We start from the raw sequence: 19568 nt of genomic DNA, 5'->3' as shown, positions 1-19568 counted from the left end.
GTCCCCAAATGAACCTGACCTTCTCCGCGTTCCCTTCGAGTTCTCCTCGCGTTCCCGGTGCAGCTTGTATTCGTCCTGCTGGTGGCTAATATCACCGCGGGAGAAATAATAAATGCATAGCCTTGGCTGGGGAGGGGAGGCTTCTCAGGCAAGCCTCATGCCAGGGCCTTGGGGAAATCTCTCTCAGGGGCTGTGGGGGGCCTGGGGTTCAAAGCTCCACTCTTTAGCTGGGATCCTGATCTGAGCTTTATTCAGCGAACACCCGTTAGGTGCTCACTGTGCGCTCGGCGGTGTGCTCGGAATAAAGGGCCAATTACGACATCCCTTGTCCCCAAGTAGCTCACAGTTTAGGTGCTGCACAGACATGGAAATATGTATTTGCAGTGGAGCCAAAGAGGTATGCGCGGCGTACAAGGAAGACGCGGGGAAATAGCTTCCATCTGTTCTTAGGAGAGTAGAAACTTTGAGGAAGCTCCTCAGCAGACTCTTTATTTTTCATTTTCCAATTTGGTGTACATGCCTGTTCCTGGAACAGTTATCCATGAAAGGATTGAGGGTACCGTTAAACCAACCGGAATGGGAGGCTTGAGGTCAGCTTCCCATGATGGTCATGATTTGGATGCCTGAATAAGGGTTCTGTTTGGAGAGAATTAAAGTAGTGGATGCTGGATGTATTATCTGTAACTGTATAAATGGCTTCACATATAATAATAGTTCTATATTTGCAAGTCTTTTCTAGTTCAATTTTATTGAAATTCGGTGTGTAATTAGTTATAGACATCATATACATTTCAGTTTAAATAGATCATCATCACTAGGAAAAAGATTTGTGAACCCTTGTTGGAGTTTTTATTTTGAGTACTAGGTGCATAGAAGAGGCCTTACTGAACAGGTAGGGTTCCTGGAAACCTTCCCCCACTCACTCCAATTCCTGCTTTACCCATAGTAACGTTCTGTCAATCTTTATACAGCAGTTCCCACTAAAGATTTAACATGTTGAAATAAAATGAGAAAACAGTTGGCCTGTAAATATAATATGGCCTTTGGTTAAATATTGTATCATTTTCCTGTGCTTTTTCTTTTTTAATAGAGATCCTGTTTGGAAGTACTTGCAGACTGTGCAATATGGAGCCCATGGAAATTTTCCACGCCTCTCATATCCAACTTTCTTTCCCCGTTTTGAATTCCAAGATATTATACCTCCAGACGACTTCCTAACTAGTGATGAAGAGCTAGATTCAGTTTTATTTGGAACTTTGAGAGGTCATGTAGTTGGACTACGCTATTACACAGGAGTAGTGAGTATAACATTAGATATTAAGTTGAAATATATTTATCTTATTAACCCAGAAGATAAGAATTTGAATATGATATGTACAATTAATACTTATTTTACTTTAAGTAATTAGAGTGTATCTGGGTAAAAGATAACAGTTAATGACTAATTTTCTTTTGCATTTATATCCAGCTTGTAATATACAAAGCACTTTTTCCTATATGGTTTCGTTTGATGGCTATAATGACTCTAAGGTAGATAGAATGTCTGTTACCCCCTTTTTATAACTGAAGAACTGAAGCTTAGGAAGGTTAGATGGTTGTTCCAAAAAGCAAATACTAGGGGTACATTTGTAGAATAACATCCAGGTCAGTTTTTTGCTTTCTCCTCTTCTGTCCCTTAGCACATTTCTGTACTTCAGTATTTTTAATTTAGGAAGATTAATTTCTACTAAATAAAGGAATTGTGTATTTTTAGGTCCTTTTTTCCCCCCCTTTTTGTAGTAAGACTACCTGTCTCCCAGTTTTTCTTCCTATGTCTGTCTTTCTGTATCTTTATTTGCATTGTGTGTATGTGGCAGAGACAGATAGTATATGACCATATCTGGAGAGAAGTTGTCTTTGTTATGATTATGTAGTATGTTTCTGTGTTATTTGGATGATGTGTCACTAGTTTTATTCTTTAATTTATTATGAAATATTTTAAGCATGCATGAAAGTAGAGTAATATAACAAACTTCCATGTACCCATGATTCAGCAGTTAACAAGTTTTTCTCACATTTCTTTCATCACTTTTTCTTTTGTTCTTTGGGATGAAAAATCTCTTCTGTGTCAGTTTACATCCATATAATTCAGTATGTCTCTCTCAAAAAATTCAGACTTTGTCATTTTCACACTTAACAAAATTAGTAATTACTTACTACAGCTAATAACTAAATCCATAATAAGTTTTCTTGATTGTTTAAAAATGTCTTTTTATAGTTCTTTTTCTTGAGAGAGAGCAAGCCAGAGCATGAGGGGGGAGGGGCAGAAGGCGAGGAAGAGAGAGAATCTTAAGTAGGCTGAAGCGTGGGGTCCCACAAGGGGCTGGATCTCACCACCCTGAGATCATGACCTGAGCCAAAATCAAGAGTTGGACACTTAACTGACTGAGCCACCCCAACTAGGCGCCCCCCCCCCCATATTTTCTTTATATTGGAGCTTCTTAGATTATTTTGTAATTGTCTGAAATGTGTTGTCTAGGAGATTTCCTAGGAAAGAACAAGATTTCCTGAGTTTTCTCTATGTCTCTAATTGTGACATTTATATTGAAGGGCAGTTGGGCTAAATATAAAGTCCTTGACCCATCTTTTCTCTCCATGATATTTTGATGTTGCATAAAATGTTGGTGAGAATTCTGATGACAATATGATTTCTCTCCCATATAAGTTAATTGGGAATGTTCACCTCCATAACTAAAGGGTATTTTTCCTTATCTTGAAAATCTGATAGTATGTCTTATGATTGCCCTGTAACTTCATTTTCTTCTACTTCAGAAAATTTTTCTTTAATTACAGTTTTAAATCTTGCTGTTTTTCAGGGACTCCATTCTGCCATCTGTGTATTAGATCTCCTCTGCATATATCTACGCCTGTATATATGCCTGTTACTTTCTCTGAAATCCTTTTTATCAACTTTTTCACTTTTTAATTTTTCATCATTTATATTCCCTTACCATGTTTTCCACAAGGTCTGTGCACTTTGTGTTCTTTCTAGTTTATAATTCTGAAATAGTTTTTCATTTCTAATTTTTTCCTGAAATCGGTCAGTTTTTATCTCCTGTTCATCTCTTCTTTAGTTCTCATATCTATCTTTGAGCTTGCCTATTTATGATTTGTGCTATTTTTTTCTAAACTTAGATTGTTTTTTTTAATTATTTTAAGCCATTGTGAAATACGAGATTATGGTTTCTGATCTTAGAACATTTAATATTTGTTGAGCTTAGAATAATTTCTATGACACTAATAAGCTAACAAAAATGTTGAGCCCATTAAAAGTAATCATCACTTAATTTTTTTGTTTTTCAAAATACGTATTATTTTATAAGAAATAAATATTCATTATTTTAAAATGGCTAAAAGAAAAAACATTTAATCTCCCTGTAGTTTATCATCCTGGAACATAAGTTACTCATTTTATTTTTTCACACTTTACTCTGTGAATATATGCATGTAAATTGAAATCATATTACGTATTAAAAAATGAGATCGTTATTATGTATATTATAGTGATCACCCTTTTTTCTCCTGGTAAAATATTAGGACTATCTTTTTAGGTCAGTACAAATGTATATCGTATTTTTAATTTCCTTATTGATGGGCATTTCGGAGTTAATAACTGTATTGAAAATATAATAAAAATTGAGGTATTTATCTTTGCATACTTATTATTTTCAACTTTTTTGTTTTATTGAGATGTGATTTACGTGAGAAAGTGTACACATTTTTAAGTATATGATTCCAAGGGTTTTGACAAAGATAAATACATGATAAACACCATTCTAGTCAAGATATAAATTATTTCTGTCACCCCTGAAAGTTCTGTTGTGTCTTGTTGCAGTCATTTCTGCTGTACCTGCCCTAACAACTATAATCTAATTTCTGTTGCTGTCAATTAGTTTAGCTTGTTCTAGAGCTTTATATGCATTAAATCATACACTATGTACTTTTTAATTCTAGCTTCATTCAAATTCAGCATAATTCAAATACTTATTGAGTCAGTTTTGGCAATTTATATATATATATATTTTTTAAAGATTTTATTTATTAGAGAGAGAGAGACAGCCAGCGAGAGAGGGAACACAAGCAGGGGGAGTGGGAGAGGAAGAAGCAGGCTCCTAACGGAGAAGCCCAATGTGGGGCTCGATCCCAGAAAGCCGGGATCATGCCCTGAGCTGAAGGCAGATGCTTAACGACTGCGCCAACCAGGCGCCCCTGGCAATTTATATTTTTAAAGAAAAGCATCTATTTATGTTTTCAAATTTATTGCTACAGAGTTGTACTTAATAACATTTATATTTGAAAATATTTTAACTGTGTTCATTCTTTGTGTTATATATTTATGTCTAGTTTTTATCAATTAGCCTTGGTAGAAATTTATGTTTCATCTTTTCAAGCAACCTTTCTTGAATTTTTCTTATGGTCTTATTTTTCATCATTGTTTTCTGTTTTATATTTTGTTATCCTATTTTCCTTAAGTTTATTTTATTTTATTTTTAGATTTTCAATCTGAACCCTTGATTTTTATCTTGATAATAATAGCTTTTAATCTTTTAAGCATTCTTCAAAGTACTGTATTAGCTGTATCTCCTAAGTTTTGATATATAAAGTTGGCATTGCTATTTTTTTTAAGATTTTTTATTTTATTTTTTAAGATTTTATTTTAGTTGAGCACCAGTGGGGGGGGGGAGGGCAGAGGGAGAAGGAAAAGCAGACTCCCCACGGAGCAGGGAGCCCAATGTGGGACTCCATCCCAGGACTCCCAGATGATGACCTGAGCTGAGGGCAGAAGCTTAACCGACTTAGCCACCCAAGTGCCCCTATTTATTTGTTTTAGAGAGAGAGGGAAGTGCGTGCAAGCATCTGCACCTGAACAGGGGGAGGGGCAGAGAGAGCACGGGACAGAAGCAGACTCCCTGCTGAGCCTGGAGCCCTGTATGGTGCTGGATCTCTCTGAGATCATGACCTGAACTAAAGTCAAGAGTCGGAGGCTTAACCCACTGAGCCATCCAGGTCTCCCAGGCATTGCTAATTTTTAAATTTTTTTTTTAAATGTGTTTTTGGTAAGCTTATGGATAAATTTTTTATTTCTTGACACATAAAAGTATTTTATAATAAAATAGATTATTTCTTTCCTATTCTAAAAATATTGTTATAATTAGTTGTGATTGTCTCTTTTTTGTTTTAATCTTTTTTTTAATACGTCCTTTCTTGTCTTGGTACTTGGACCTTGGTTTCTTTTGTTTTTATAGTCTCTAGTATTTTGGCCTATATGTATTCTATTTTAAATTCTATCATTAATTACTATCTACTATCTATCAGTAATTAGCTATCATCTGTAGTAAATGACCATTATCTAATTTTAATAAGTGATAATTATCTCATTTTCTTGTTTGAGATGAAATGCTAAAAAAATAACAGTTTTTTTGCCTTACTTTTTGGGGTTATACGTTTCTTGGGATTTGCATAATTTGGTTTAAAAAAAGATCATGCTTGCAGGCATTGGCAGAGAGGATAGGACTGGGAGAGAACAGAGCTATGCCTTAGGAGTTATCTCCGAAGGGCTAGAGAGGAATATCTATCTGATAATCTGATTGGTCAGGCTGTAGTGAATCTTCAATCAGTAGACAGATGTTGGCGGTGGTTTGAAGCATCAGTCCTTTGTCTTTTTCAGGCAACTAAAAAAGTGATAATTCACAACCATAAAATTCACCGTTTTTATTTTTTAAAGATTTTATTTATTGATTTGTTAGAGAGCGAGCCAGCAGGTGTGCACACAAGCAGGGGGAGGGTCAGGCAGAGGGAGGAGGAGCAAACTCCCTTCCGACAAGGAGACTGATGGAGGACACAATCCCAGGATGCTGGGATCATGACCTGAGTTGAAGGCAGACGCTTAACCAATTGAGTGACCCAGGTGTCTCAAAATTCACCATTTTTAAAGTACACATACATTTGAGTGGTTTTTATTCACAAGGTTGTGCAACCATCCCCACTGTCTGGTTCCAGAATGCTTCATCAGTCCAGAAAGAACGCTGTACACATTAGAAATCACTCGCATTACTCTCTCTCCTCAGTCCCTGGTATCTACTCATTTATTTTCTATTTCTGTGGATGTGCCTACTCTACACATTGCATGTGAATGGAACCATACAATATGTGGCCCTTGGATGTAGCCTTCATTACTGCCATCTTTTGCGTTAATATTTTCTAGTGTGCCATTTTAATTTCCTCATTTCTTTTACTATATATTTTGAGTTGTTTCCTTAGTTGTTGCTCTGGGGAATTACAATTAATATCTTAATTCATAAGAATCTAGTTTGGATTAGTGCCAACTTAATTTCAATAGCATACAAAAATTTTGCTTGTAGATAGCTCCGTTTCCCTCTTTCCCCTCCTTTGTGCTGTTAGCATACAAATTACATCTTTATATACAGTGTATGCTCATCAACACAGATTTATAATTGTTTTATGCACCTTTAAATCAGGTAGGAGAAAAAAGTTATGATCAAAAAAATTATACTTTTTATATTTACCTATCTAATTACCTTTACCTGTAGTCCTTATTTCTTTGTGTAGATTCAAGTTACTGTCTAGTCCTTAGATTTCAGCCTGTAGGACTCTCTAATATTTCTTACAGGACAGGTCTGCTGGTGGTGATTTCTCAGTTTTTGTTTAACTAGACTGTCTTAATTTCTTCTATACTTTTGAAGGGTAGTTTTATCAGATATAGAATTCTTGGCTTTAGTTTTTTTTGGGTTTTTTTTTTTTTTTTTTTTTTTTTTGAAGCACTTTGAAAAGTTATTCCACTGTCTTCTGGCCTCTGTTTTCTAATGAGAAATCAGATGTTAATCTTACTGAGGATACCCTTATAAATAAGGAGTTGCTCTTCTTATTGCTTTCAACATTTTTTTTCTACAGCTCGATTATGATGTGTCTGGGCTTAAGTCTCCTTAAGTGTAGTTTATTTGGAGTTTGTTGAGTCTCTGAATGTATATTAATGTTTTTCATCAAATTTGGGGAGTTTTCAGCTATTATTTCTTCAAGTTATTTTTTCTACCCCTTTTTCTCCTCCCCTTCTGATACTGATGTGTATCTTAGATATGGTTGCTATTGTCCCACAGATCTCTGAGGCCTGTTCATGTTTCTTCATTCTTTTTTCTTTCTATTCCTCAGACTGTAACTGTTCTCAGACTCCATCTAATTGACCTATCTTCAACTTCCTTGATACTTCTACCTCCACATATCTGCTGTAAAGCCTCTCTAGCGAATTTTTTTTTTACTTTACTATACTTTTTGACAACAGACTTTGTATTTGATAAGACATGGTTTTGTGCTTTCCTTTAGTTTTTTAGATATAGTTTGCTTAAGGTTTTTGAGCATACTTAAAACTTAAATTTTTTTCCTAGTGGGTCAAACATCTGTGCTTCCTCAGTTGATAGGTTTTTTTCCTATGAGTAAACCATACCTTCTCATTTCTTTGCATGTCTCTTTTGTTGTTATTGTTGAAAAGTAGACAGCTGTAAAAATTAGAATCTTCTCCCTCTCCAGGGTTGTTTGTTGTTGCTGATTTTGGTAATTGTTGCTTGTTTCTTGATTTTCCTGAAAATCTGATGTCTGTACTTGGTTAGCTTAATGGTCAGCTTATGATTATACCAGAACCAGTAAATCTACCAGTCTTTACTGAGGGAATCTGTATGCATTTGGGGCACTCCTTCAGTTGACAGCTTTGCCTTAACCTTCATGTCCTGCTTGTTCAGAGCCTCAAGTTTAGCCAGAGTTGTGAGCTTAGGGTCTTCTTAGGTCTTCCTTATCATATGCACAGCCCCGGGCATGCATACAGCCCTCTGCTTGCATATGGCCTTTCTACATTCCCAGGAATATATTGGAGCTTTTCAAAGCCCTGATCGACATCTTAGTCCCCAGCTTTCCTTTCAATCCTTTTGGTTATTGTATTGTTTGCCCCAGCTGTTTCCTGCTGCCTGTAAAATTGTTTCTGACAAACACCCACCCAAGGGAGAAGGGTTTTTGTATTGGGTGAGCTCAGAGGTCAAGTAGAAATCACTTTGTAAGTGGGGATCTTCTAGAGAACCATCATACAGGTCAAATAATGACAATTCTTTGGGAATGAATCTTTGAAAGATTCTGTTCCGTTGCACTCCCTTTGGTGACTACTAGACTGCACCAAGGATTTTAGCAGGTTATTTTTAAAGGCTGTCATGCAGCTAAGAGCTGGAGATGGGACTAGGGTGCTGATATTCAGCTGTTTTTCTTGAATTAACACCCTCCAGGTTTCTGCAATCCTTTGGTTGGTTTCCAGATGTCTGGAAAAATTGATTCTGACAATTTCTGCCATTTTTTTCATTGCTATTACAGAAGAGAGAATTTCAGAAGTCCTTAACTCTTCTATTTTCAGTGATGTCACCCTCAGGCAACTTTTAATCTAGTAGAATCAGAATGGCATGAGTTGAAGGTTGGATATATTTTCTTAATTTCATTCCTTTCTGACTTATAATTAATATCTTTTTCCCCCTTTAGAGTCTGGAGAAATCAGACTTAGGAACCAGCCTGTCTAGATTTAAATTCTAGCTCTGCTACTTAATAGCTTTATGACCTTGGGCAAATTACTTAACTTTTCTGTGCTTTAGTGTCTTCATCAGTAAAATGGAGGTTGTGATAGTACCTACCAACAGAATTGTGAAGATTTGAAAAGTCAAATCTATGTAATGTACTTAAACAATGGCAAATAAGCACCCAATAAAGATCACCTGTTTTGGAAGTTAGGATGTTGAAAATTTTAGTGTGAATCTTTTATTTAGTTTTGATTGTATCTTTCAGATATCAAGGATTTGTTAACTTCCCAGTGAATGTAAGTTTAAAAAATACTGTAAAAAACATTATGAAATATATTTTTTATGTTACTATACAAATATGAGTCCAAGAAAATATACATTTCTTATATGCTGTTATTAAGTACTAAAAAAGTAATGGAAATCCCAGATAAAGTTTAATGAAGAAAGCTCCTATTATGTTATTTATAATATTATCTGTTTATTATTTTATTAGGTTAATAATAATGAAATGGTTGCATTACAACGAGAGCCCAATAACCCTTATGATAAGAACGCAATTAAAGTAAACAATGTGAATGGAAATCAGGTTGGCCATTTAAAGAAAGATCTTGCAGCTGCTTTGGCCTATATCATGGACAACAAATTGGCACAGATTGAAGGGTAATGTACTTTCAGAGTTTAGTTTTAATGATATTAAGTTGTGATCTTTGAATTTGTTAAGAGGCTATATAGTTGTCCTGACAACTTTTATCACTGTGCCTTTAGTATGTGTTCAATAAATGTGTTAATTCTTTTCCCATCTGCCTCTACTACCCCAGCCATGGAACAACTATTCCCTTATTTTCCTACTAAATTATTACCATGGAAAAAATAGACTTTGGCTCAAATATTAGGAAGTCCACACCATCTGTCCAAACCTTTTAGTGCATAGATTTGGGAGTTGGGAAGTGTTTGTTTAAATCAGAAGTTGTAAACTGGTAGCCTGTGATCATATGTAGGTGAGTTTCATTTTGCCTACATAGTGTTCTATAATTTTTCATTTATTTCCAATATTCAAATACCTGGATATTCTGCATTTTATATAGGTTAATTTTTTCCCTAATGTAAAAATTATTTATGAAGATTTCTCTTGACAAATAGAAGGAAGATCTGACCTTCATTTTCACAGGACATCAGTTGACTAGAGCAGAGTAGCAGCTCCTGCTTTAGGCAAGGCCTAAACTCTCCTAGTTCTACCACCTCTTCCTTTTTTAAAACTCCCAGTCTCCTTGGTTAGCTTTTCTCTTTTAGGCATTTAGTCTGTGATGTCAATTTAAGTATGGAATGTTTAGAATATGAAAAGGTGAGGTTGGATGATAAATGCTCAGTAATGTCTTCTCACTTTGTTTTCTCTATTCTTAGTTCATTAAATTTTTTGGATATTGAGAATAAATTTTTAGTGAATCCTGGATCAAAAATATAGTTGATGCTTGAACAACGTGGGTTTGACCTGCACAGGTCCACTTAAATGCAGATTTTTAAAAAATAAATGCAGTATTGTATTGTGAATGTATTCTGCCTTCTTTATGATTTTGTTAATGTTTTCTTTAGCTTACTTTAAGAACACAGTCTATCATGCATATAACCTACAAAATACGTGTTAATTGACTATGTTACTGGTAAGGCTTCTGGCCAACAGTAGGCTATTGGTAGTTAAGTTTTTAGGGTGTCAAAGTTGTATGTGGATTTTTGACTGTATAAGGGGGTCAATGTCCCTACACCCCATGTTGTTTAAGGGTCAGATGTAGTTCTTGGCAAATCATTCCCCATTCTCCCAGAATGGGTTGCTACCCTCAGTGGTTCTGTTAGTGAAAGCTCTACCCTTTCAATTAAACTTACTGTTGTACCTATCTTATAATCTCAGTTATAGGCTACCCTGCTTTGTTCCATCTTTTCAGTTTCTTCTGGCTTTCTGTTTCAAAAACAGAGTAACAGAAACTGATTGTTGTTGATCCTATTCCGTGTACTTTTTCTCTCTTTCTAATTTGTCCAAAAAGTTCCTTATTTCACTTCCTTGCAAAATTTGAATGCGATGTTTATAATTTAATGTGATTTAATAATTCTTAATGGAAGTAAAAAATAACAGTTCTAATTTTCTCTCTTTTTTTTTTTTCTCTCTCAAATATAATAGGGTTGTTCCTTTTGGTGCAAACAATGCTTTTACCATGCCTCTCCATATGACTTTTTGGGGAAAAGAAGAAAATAGAAAAGCGGTTTTAGATCAGTTGAAGAAACATGGATTTAAACTGGGACCTGCACCAAAAAGTAAGTTTGAGTTTAAACTCCTATTATTTTGATATTGTAAGATGCAGGATTTGTAAAACATTTCTCTTCTTGAGAAATAATTTGAGTTTGTTTAGCTTAGCTAATTTGTGTTGAAGGCTCTGAGTTGTAACTTTTCTTAGGAATCTTTTTAAGGAAATCCCTGATTTTTTTTTTTTTTCTATTTTGAAATAATTATTCATCGGAGGAGGTGTGAGTGTGAGAACATGCACATGCACACATATGTACAAAGAGGTCCTGTATTCCCTCCCCTAACTTTCCCCAGTGATAATATCTGGGAATCCCTGATTTTAAACTTCGTCTTTGATAAATTATAGACAAAAAAAAATCTTCAATAGGGAATGAAGAAGTATTATTTATTTGGCAAGAGTTTGTTTAAAAATGTGGAATTATTTTAATTATTTTTTAATGACTTTTAGTTTAAAAAAAATCTTTTAAATATATTTAGAACACAAGTTCTAAAAGTTACTAAAAGGTAATTCATTTGGTGATTTTATTCTTTTCATTTTGTAAATTACAGCTTTAGGATTCAGTTTAGAAAGTAGTTGGGGCTCTGGAAGAGCTGGACCAAGCTATAGTATGCCAGTTCATGCTGCAGTACAGATGACAACTGAACAGGTAAGCTTCTTTTTTGTTTTGTAATCTAAAAGTGAATTTTAAATGTTGACGATTGATGTTTAAAAGAATAAGATAAATATGTGTGTGCTAGTATTTGTGATCTTCAGGTATGTTAAGTTATGAAACATGCTATACAATATATATTAAAAACTTTTTTTTTTTTGAAGATTTTTTTGAGAGAGCAAGCACAAGCAGGTGGGAGGGGCAGAAGGAGAGAGAGAAGCAGACTCCCTGCTGAGCAGGGAACCCAACAAGGGGCTCGATGCCAGAACCCTGAGATCATGACCTGAGCTGAAGGCTCAGGTGCTTAACTGACTGAGCCACCCAGATGCCCCTATATTAAAAACTTTCATGTGAAAAGAAAGCAGTAATAAGGAATACATACACATTCATACATATAGTAAAACACGTGCATTGTTGTGTATGCATGGGATGTTTTAGTATGTTTTGATGTTTTTTATTATTTGATTTTTTAATGTCCAAATACTAATTTTAAAAAATTGACACTCAAAACTTACGCTTTGTTTCAATAAGGTTGCAAGTGGAATGCAAAAAAAAATTCCAAATCTTAGGCATTAGTGTAGTTCTTAACTTTGATTTGTAATCTAAGATACTGTTAGGCTGAGTTAATTTGGGGGAAAGGGGGATATAAAATAGTGGAGACAGTCTACAAATACATCAATTTTTTTGTCTCTACCTATCTCTGTTAGCCTTTGTCTTCTAATTGTGATTCCTCTCTTACTGCTCGTTATTAGTAGGGCTTGAGCCTGTGTCTGGTGGGTAAACCTCAGGTTACCTCTCTAACTTTTTTGATTTGGCCTGATATCTTCTGGGCTACTACTTTGTATTCATGTGCTAATTTATAAAAGTAATTGTAATACATACATATTGCTATAGAATTAAATTAGATCAATTTAAAGAACCAACTAAATTAGTGTAAGATTAAAATCATCTCTTAATATTTTGTAGCACATAGCAGGTTGTTTGCAATAATAGTAAATGAAGGGTCATCGACATTAAAAAAAGTCAAAAAATTTACCTGGTAGGATCTTACAAAATGTTTTAAATACCACTAATAGAATCACAGAATTTCAATGGCAGAAGGAACCTTAGAGACATTCTAAATCTAAATTATCCCTTTCATTTTATAAGAATAAGGTATAAGGCCGTAAAGGTTAAGTCTCTTGCCCAGTATTATATATAGATTTGTGACAGAGCTGTGACAAACGCCAGATTTATCTCTTCTGTATTCTTTTGATTTTAACACAATTACCTCTTACACCCAAAGCACCTATTCTGCCTTCAGTGAGCAGTGTAGCAACTCAAAGAATATGTTAGGTACCTTTTGGTATTCAAATGTTTTAGTTAATTAAATGATTTGAAAACTCTGAATTAAGTGAAATTATTTTAATTGGTTTGTTTCATGATGTTTCTTGTTGCTATTTGTTGTAGCTTAAAACAGAATTTGACAAATTGTTTGAAGATTTAAAAGAAGATGATAAAACTCATGAAATGGAACCAGCTGAGGTACTGAGCCAATATTTTCTATTTATTTATTTATTTATTTATATATATATATATATTTTAAATATTTATTTATTTAGTAAGGGAGAGAGTGTGCTTGTGTGAGACAGGGGAAGAGGTGGGGGGTGAGGAGAGAGAATCTCAGGCAGACTCCGTGCAGAGCCAGGGCTCAATATCACGACACCAAGATCATGACCTGAGCCGAAATCAAGAGTCAGACGTTTAACTGACTGAGCCCCTCAGGCACCCCCAATATTTTTTATTTAAAATTATTTGGAGTTTTAAAATACACTGTTAATTTGTACAGTTTTTACCATAAGATCAAGTGTTTTCCAGAATCTGCATGGAGAAAAAGAAAGGACTGGTTTTATTTCTATTTAAGACAATCCTTTTATTTATAGGCTGTTGAAACACCATTGCTTCCACATCAAAAACAAGCTCTAGCTTGGATGGTTTCACGGGAAAACAGTAAAGACCTTCCACCATTTTGGGAACAGCGAAGTGACTTATACTATAACACAATAACAAATTTTTCTGAGAAGGACCGACCAGAAAATGTCCATGGAGGAATTTTAGCTGATGATATGGGTTTGGTAATTATTTTTTTCCTTGAGTTAATAAAATTTTATTTTGTAATTATGATTTTATAGAAAGTAATTTTGAAGTAGATAGTGATAGGAATATGTTGGTGCCAGTGTGGGACTAGATTTCACTTTCAGTATAGAACAGTTTTCTCTGTGCCTTTCACTTAAAATGAGGTTATGGTTTTTTTTGTTTTGGTTTATTTGGTTAAGGTACAATTTAATTAGCAATAATGTATAAACGTATTTCTCAATTTTCTTTTGAAATTCAAGGTAGCTTATTTTTCATGGGTTTTCTTTTTTAAAAAAGGGAAAGACAACAATGTTACATGAAATTGTCTGTATTCTGTCATAGTCTTGTGATATACAGAGTATTAAAAATACATTTATGATTCCTTGCACGAGCAGTTTTTATACTTTTTGGTCTCAGTAGCCCTTACACTTACAGATTTTTGACAATCCCAAAGAGCTTTTTATATTTGTGAGTTATATCAATATTTATCCTATTAGATGTTAAAACTAAATTTTGAGTTAGTAATTTACAAATAGTAGTTAATAAACTCATTACTTATTAACATACATGGCATATTTTTAAATGAAAAGGGACTATTCCAAAACAAAGTAATTTTGATAAGACTGGCATTGTTTTACATTTTTGCAAATCTCTTTAATGATTGGCCTAAGAGATGAATTCTGAGTCCTTATAACTGATTTTTCATTCAGTGTATTGTGATAAGGTGTTTTGGTATAGGTACATAAGGATTAGTTCTCACATAGATAAGTAGTTGGGAAATAGGAGTATTTTAATAGTCTTTTTAGATAACTCTGTATAATTCTTTGATAGAACAACAAAATTAAGCACGTGTTAGTTTATTAAAGGTTAACAGTTATAACGTAGAACTTAAAAATGATATCAGTGAGCTTTTTGTACTGTGTTGCATTAAAATCCATTGGTGTAGCTTGTACATTGAATGGATATTGTACTCATGCATGATTTTATAACATTGTTTATTTGGAAAATATTAGTTTATTGAGTTACACAGATCTGCCAGTGTTGATGCATTTCATTATATAGTATCAAATGTTTATATTCTTTGATATTACTGCTAATCTTATTTGAAAGGCATTTACATTTTGGGAAGCTGCTGTGCTCATGATGTCAGATACAAGTTTTCCAACATTCTAATTTTTGCTTGAAAGTTCAGATTTTATCATTTACAACAAATCTGTCAGTTATTTTCCCTTGAAGATAGCTGTACTTTGTTCATTTTTCAAAAAGTCTGCCACTCAGTCATGAATAACTGGTTGTTGGCCATTCTTTCAAGTAAAAGTAGTGATGCATGGTGATGCATGGTGCTAGTTGAGCTTGTAACCTCTGTCTCACAAGTAATTTTTCTCTAGATAACTCATATTTTGGTGTGCAAAAAAAGTATTTTTATGTGTTCTTCCCGTCTTGTTATACTTAGAATATTTACATGTGTACTTGAGGTAAGATTTAATAAAATTCATGTGTACCGCTTCATCAAGAATATTCTTGTAGAATATTCTTAAAACTAGCATTTTTTTTTTAACATGTGAGTATGTAGCAGCCAAGAATACAATGACCACTAGTATGATGTAGTGCCAGCTGCTTTGTTTCATTCTAAGGCACCAGCAGTTTTGCCCATAATTCCCTTTTGTGGCATTACTATAGATATCAACATAAATAAGGCTTTAGCAATATTATGAAAATACATTTGTACATACTCCTGAGAGGGTCCTGGGAAACTCTAGGACCTGTGGGCTACACTTAGAAAACTGCTGCCTTTACTGTTTTAAAATTGCCAAAGAGTTATTTCTGTGTTGCTAATTATATATTAAACTAAGTAAAGTTACATGCTTCTATTTAAGAAAAAGGCACAAGAAATATGTCATTTATGCTTTGTTGATAAGTTACAGCTTTTAAGTCTTACAGTGATCTTTAAATGAAATTTAATAAAATGATTATCTCATGAGCATACAGGAATTACTAATCATTTTAAATTAGCTCTGAACTACATGGCAAGCAAATAGTTGTAGTTTCATGATAAAGTTATTAGTTCAGGGTTAAACATAAAATCTTATAACAGCAATCTTTCAGTAGAATGACATTTCTCAGAGATGCTTATAGTATTTTATGGAGTAAACCATTTAATAATTCTTAGTAATAAAGTGTGGGAAAGCATTACTTAATCAACAAAATACTTTTTATTAATACATAGATTATTTAATATAGTAGTATGCTTCTGTGGCCTTGAATGCGTATGATATTTGCCCACTTGATTTTAAAATTGGTTTTGGAATGTTCTCTGGTCAATTGGGTTTCAGAATCTGACCATTTGTCTTTTAAAAACATTTTTAAAGGGCAAAACTCTGACAGCCATTGCAGTAATTCTTACCAACTTCCATGATGGCAAACCTCTTCCTGTTGAAAGAATTAAAAAAAGTCAACTGAAGAAGGTAAAGTATTAGTGTGTTTTCTCCGAAGTCTCTGGTTCATTTTAATTTTGTCATTAAAAAATAATTTGCCAGAAAATTGATAATACACAGTGTTTTTAGAGAAGTGAATGGCCTCTCTTATGTGTTGGTGACAAGAGTGAAAGTTGGGTACTATATTCTTGAGGGTAATTAGGTAATATATATCAAGAATCTTAAAAATGTTTATATTCTGTGACTCAGTAATGCCATTTCAGAGAAACTATCTAAAGAAGTTATCAGAGGGGCACCTGGGCGGCTTAGTTGGTTAAGTGTCCGACTCTTGATTTTAGCTCAGGTCTTGGTCTCAGGGTTATGAGTACAAGCCCTGTGTTGGACTCCACACTGGGCGTGGAGCCTATTTAAAAAAATAAGTTTGTTTAAAAAAATAAAGAAGGAAGTAAGTTATCAGAAATCCATTTTTTTCAGAGATAAAAGTTCAAACTTTTTCCCCTATGCATTATTTAAAGGCAAAGAAGAAACTCCTCAATAAGGTAACAGTTATGTTATTTATTATATAGCCTTAAAATTTAATATATTGCAACTATAAAATCCTATTTTTGAAGAACACTTATTTTTATGATATTTTTTAGTTAAAAGAAAAGGCCAGGGATGCATTTGTGAATAGAGTTGAGTCTCATTTTGGAAAGGCATATTTATGTATGTCTGAGTCTGAATGTAGTCATACATAGTAATAATTATGTCTTAGTGATGATAACATGGGTGACTTTCTTGATACTTTTTATATATCTTTACATATGGGATATAAACATTATTATACTCAGTTTCTAGGAATTAAAAATGTGTTTTATGTGAAAAATAAATATTAGAATGAAACGATTATTTTCCATTTTCAGCTTAACATTCAAGAACTTAAAGTAGGAAATATCTGAGCAAAATGTATATGCAAAATACCTCTTTTTTGGACTTTTCTGTACTGCTATTCTGATTTTTTTTAGTTTTCAAAGAGGCTGCTTATTAAGAGCCTTATTAATTTATGCACCTTGGTTGCATTTCCTTCTTTGTACTTTTGTTGGGAGTTTAACTCTGTTGTCAAATATCTGAGATTCAGTTCCTTACCATGAGTAATTTGATACTTTACATCCTGTTCTTCCTACATTTTGTTACTAAAACAGAAGAACACCGCCTAAGACTACTTACAGCTTCAGTAGCAATTATCGGCTTAAAAAATTATTATCGGTAAGGCCTTCCCTCCCACCCCCTGAAAATCAACCATGCATTTAAGGTGTTCCTTAAATAGCAGGAAGGTGTTAGTATATATATAGTTAGTATATATATCTGGTATATCTGGTATGTCACATTTCATTGAAATTGAGGCTGAAAATGTGATTTCCAGCTAAGAATTTATTGCAACAAAAATATTACACGGTTTTAAATAGATTTAGATATTCCAAGCTTACAGAGTGAAATGTCATTGATTTAAGTTCCATTAGATTGGAGTGTAATACGACTTGATAGGTTGGACTTCGTAGAAGGTTTAATTTTGAACTCTGAAGAAAAAAACTTGCTGAGCAAAATTATTTCATATAAAAGTAATGTAATGGACATCCTTTATTTGTGGATAAACTGTTAGGTTCTTTTTTGCATGTTTAATATAAATGGTTGTACTAATTATTGAAGAAGACTAGGTAGAACATTTGATGAAAAGCATTTTTAGTATCAGTTTCTTGTACCGGGTATTGTATATAAGTGATGAATCACTTATATTCTACACCTGAAACTAATATTATACTGTTAACTAACTGGAATTTAAATGAAAACTTGGAGAAAAAAATAAAATCATTTGTCTAGCTTGTTAAAAAAAAAGAAGGAAAGAAAAGTGTAAATACTGCTATAATAAAAATGGCAACTTTGGACTGCAGTGTATTTAATAATTTTGTAACGGGTATGCAGTCTTAAATAATGTAAATATTTTACATTGATTAAAATAAAATATCCTGAGCTCTGAAAAAAATACAAATAAAAAATTACCTAAAATAACTCCCAGTTATGTACTTCTAGATCTGTTATATTTAAAATTTTCAGCTTATTTAGACTCATACCATTAGAAGGGAATGGATCTTTTCACCTACATTTTCAGTAAAACTTAACTGGTGGGATTTTATAAGATGTTTCAAATTGTATTTTTTTAGTACTAAAATTATCCTTTCTTATCCCAATCTCAGCAAAAATTACTTTGTACTCCTGACCCCCAGTCCTAATCTCCACTCGATAATGGCTAAATCATCTACCTTTCTTTTTTAATGGGAAGAATTAAATTCAGCTAATTGGCATTTGTCATTTGTACCTACAGAATGAAGTTAAGAATTAAAGATTAGAGGAACCCTCCCCTATTAGACTCATTTAAAAATACGTTTACAAAGAAGTATAAATTTTTACTTTTACAGAAGTTTTGGTATTCATGTATATATATACATTGATGCATATTGAAACAAAGGGATATACATGAAGGCTTGGCATGAAAATCCCTACTAGAGTATGGTAGAAGGTACTCTGGAACCTGTACTATTGCGTCTTCCCACCCTGGGAATTCTGGAGAACAAGGATGGCAATGGCAGCCTCATTAAAGATAAGTTATTTACTGAGTAGGGACTCTTGGTTAAAAGTTTGTAGTCTGAGAACTTTTAATTCTAAAGTAAATTTCCATTTCATGTTCAGTTTTTCTTACAGTAATTATATTCCATTTATAATTCAGTTTTGTTATTTGTATTCCTTTGCAACAGATAAAGACCAATTAGTTTTCTTTTGAGATACCTGTGAAAAAATTTTTTAATCTATTTGTTTATTTTTCCTCATCACTTAATGCACCTCCCCACATTGCTCCAGAATGGAGTACCAGTCTAAGTAATCTTTATTCTGTAAAGTAAAGCAATATAAAGGATGCATTTTAAGTTTATTTAAAACTGACAGCAGTGCTGTGTAAGAAATATGCCTTTTCATCCAGGAGTGTAATGTTAACGATCAATCTATGAAACTTGGAGGAAACAATACCAGTGAAAAGGCAGATGGACTTATCAAAGGTAAAGTTTACTTTTGAACATGACCCCATGTTTAATTTAAAATTTTCCAGTTTAATGATGTAATTCGAGCCCTGACTTTTTGTATATATAAAAATTTTAAGATCTCTCTTTCTAAGAATCTCATGAGAACTGGTAGGAAAGATTTCATCAAGGAGGTCACGATGGAATTGGGTGGTTGTACACCAGTCAGAGAAGCTGAGGAGGAACATTTTTGGTTGAGAAAAAATTACATGAAAGGGCAGTAAAAACAAACAATAGCAATATAAGGCATATTTTGTTCTGAGACCTCAGAGTAGTTTATGGTAATTATAATGTAATGTTCATGGACAACAGCAGATGAGGGTAGAAAGATAGGTTAGAGCCAAATTCTGAAGTCAGAAGAGAAA

General features: G+C 33.5%; 1 protein-coding gene across 6 annotated transcripts in view; it reads left to right on the top strand.

Moving 5' to 3' along the window:
- HLTF (helicase like transcription factor) overlaps window positions 1-19568 on the top strand; it is a 50876-nt gene that overhangs the window by 283 nt on the left and 31025 nt on the right. For all 6 annotated transcript variants that reach the window (XM_045813009.2, XM_045812994.2, XM_045812985.2 and 3 more), the window contains exons 2-9: window positions 1091-1298; window positions 9097-9263; window positions 10774-10907; window positions 11446-11543; window positions 12996-13070; window positions 13469-13660; window positions 16031-16126; window positions 19107-19182. In XM_045813009.2, coding sequence (XP_045668965.1) covers window positions 1091-1298; window positions 9097-9263; window positions 10774-10907; window positions 11446-11543; window positions 12996-13070; window positions 13469-13660; window positions 16031-16126; window positions 19107-19182 — 1046 coding nt within the window. The remainder of the gene's footprint in view (window positions 1-1090; window positions 1299-9096; window positions 9264-10773; window positions 10908-11445; window positions 11544-12995; window positions 13071-13468; window positions 13661-16030; window positions 16127-19106; window positions 19183-19568) is intronic.

The sequence above is a fragment of the Ursus americanus genome, chromosome 20, assembly GCF_024610735.1.
Source record: "Ursus americanus isolate L20-20 chromosome 20, mUrsAme1.1.p, whole genome shotgun sequence".
Lineage (NCBI taxonomy): Eukaryota > Metazoa > Chordata > Mammalia > Carnivora > Ursidae > Ursus > Ursus americanus.
Note: the sequence above shows the minus strand (reverse complement) of the source record. Positions and strands in the feature narration are given on the sequence as shown.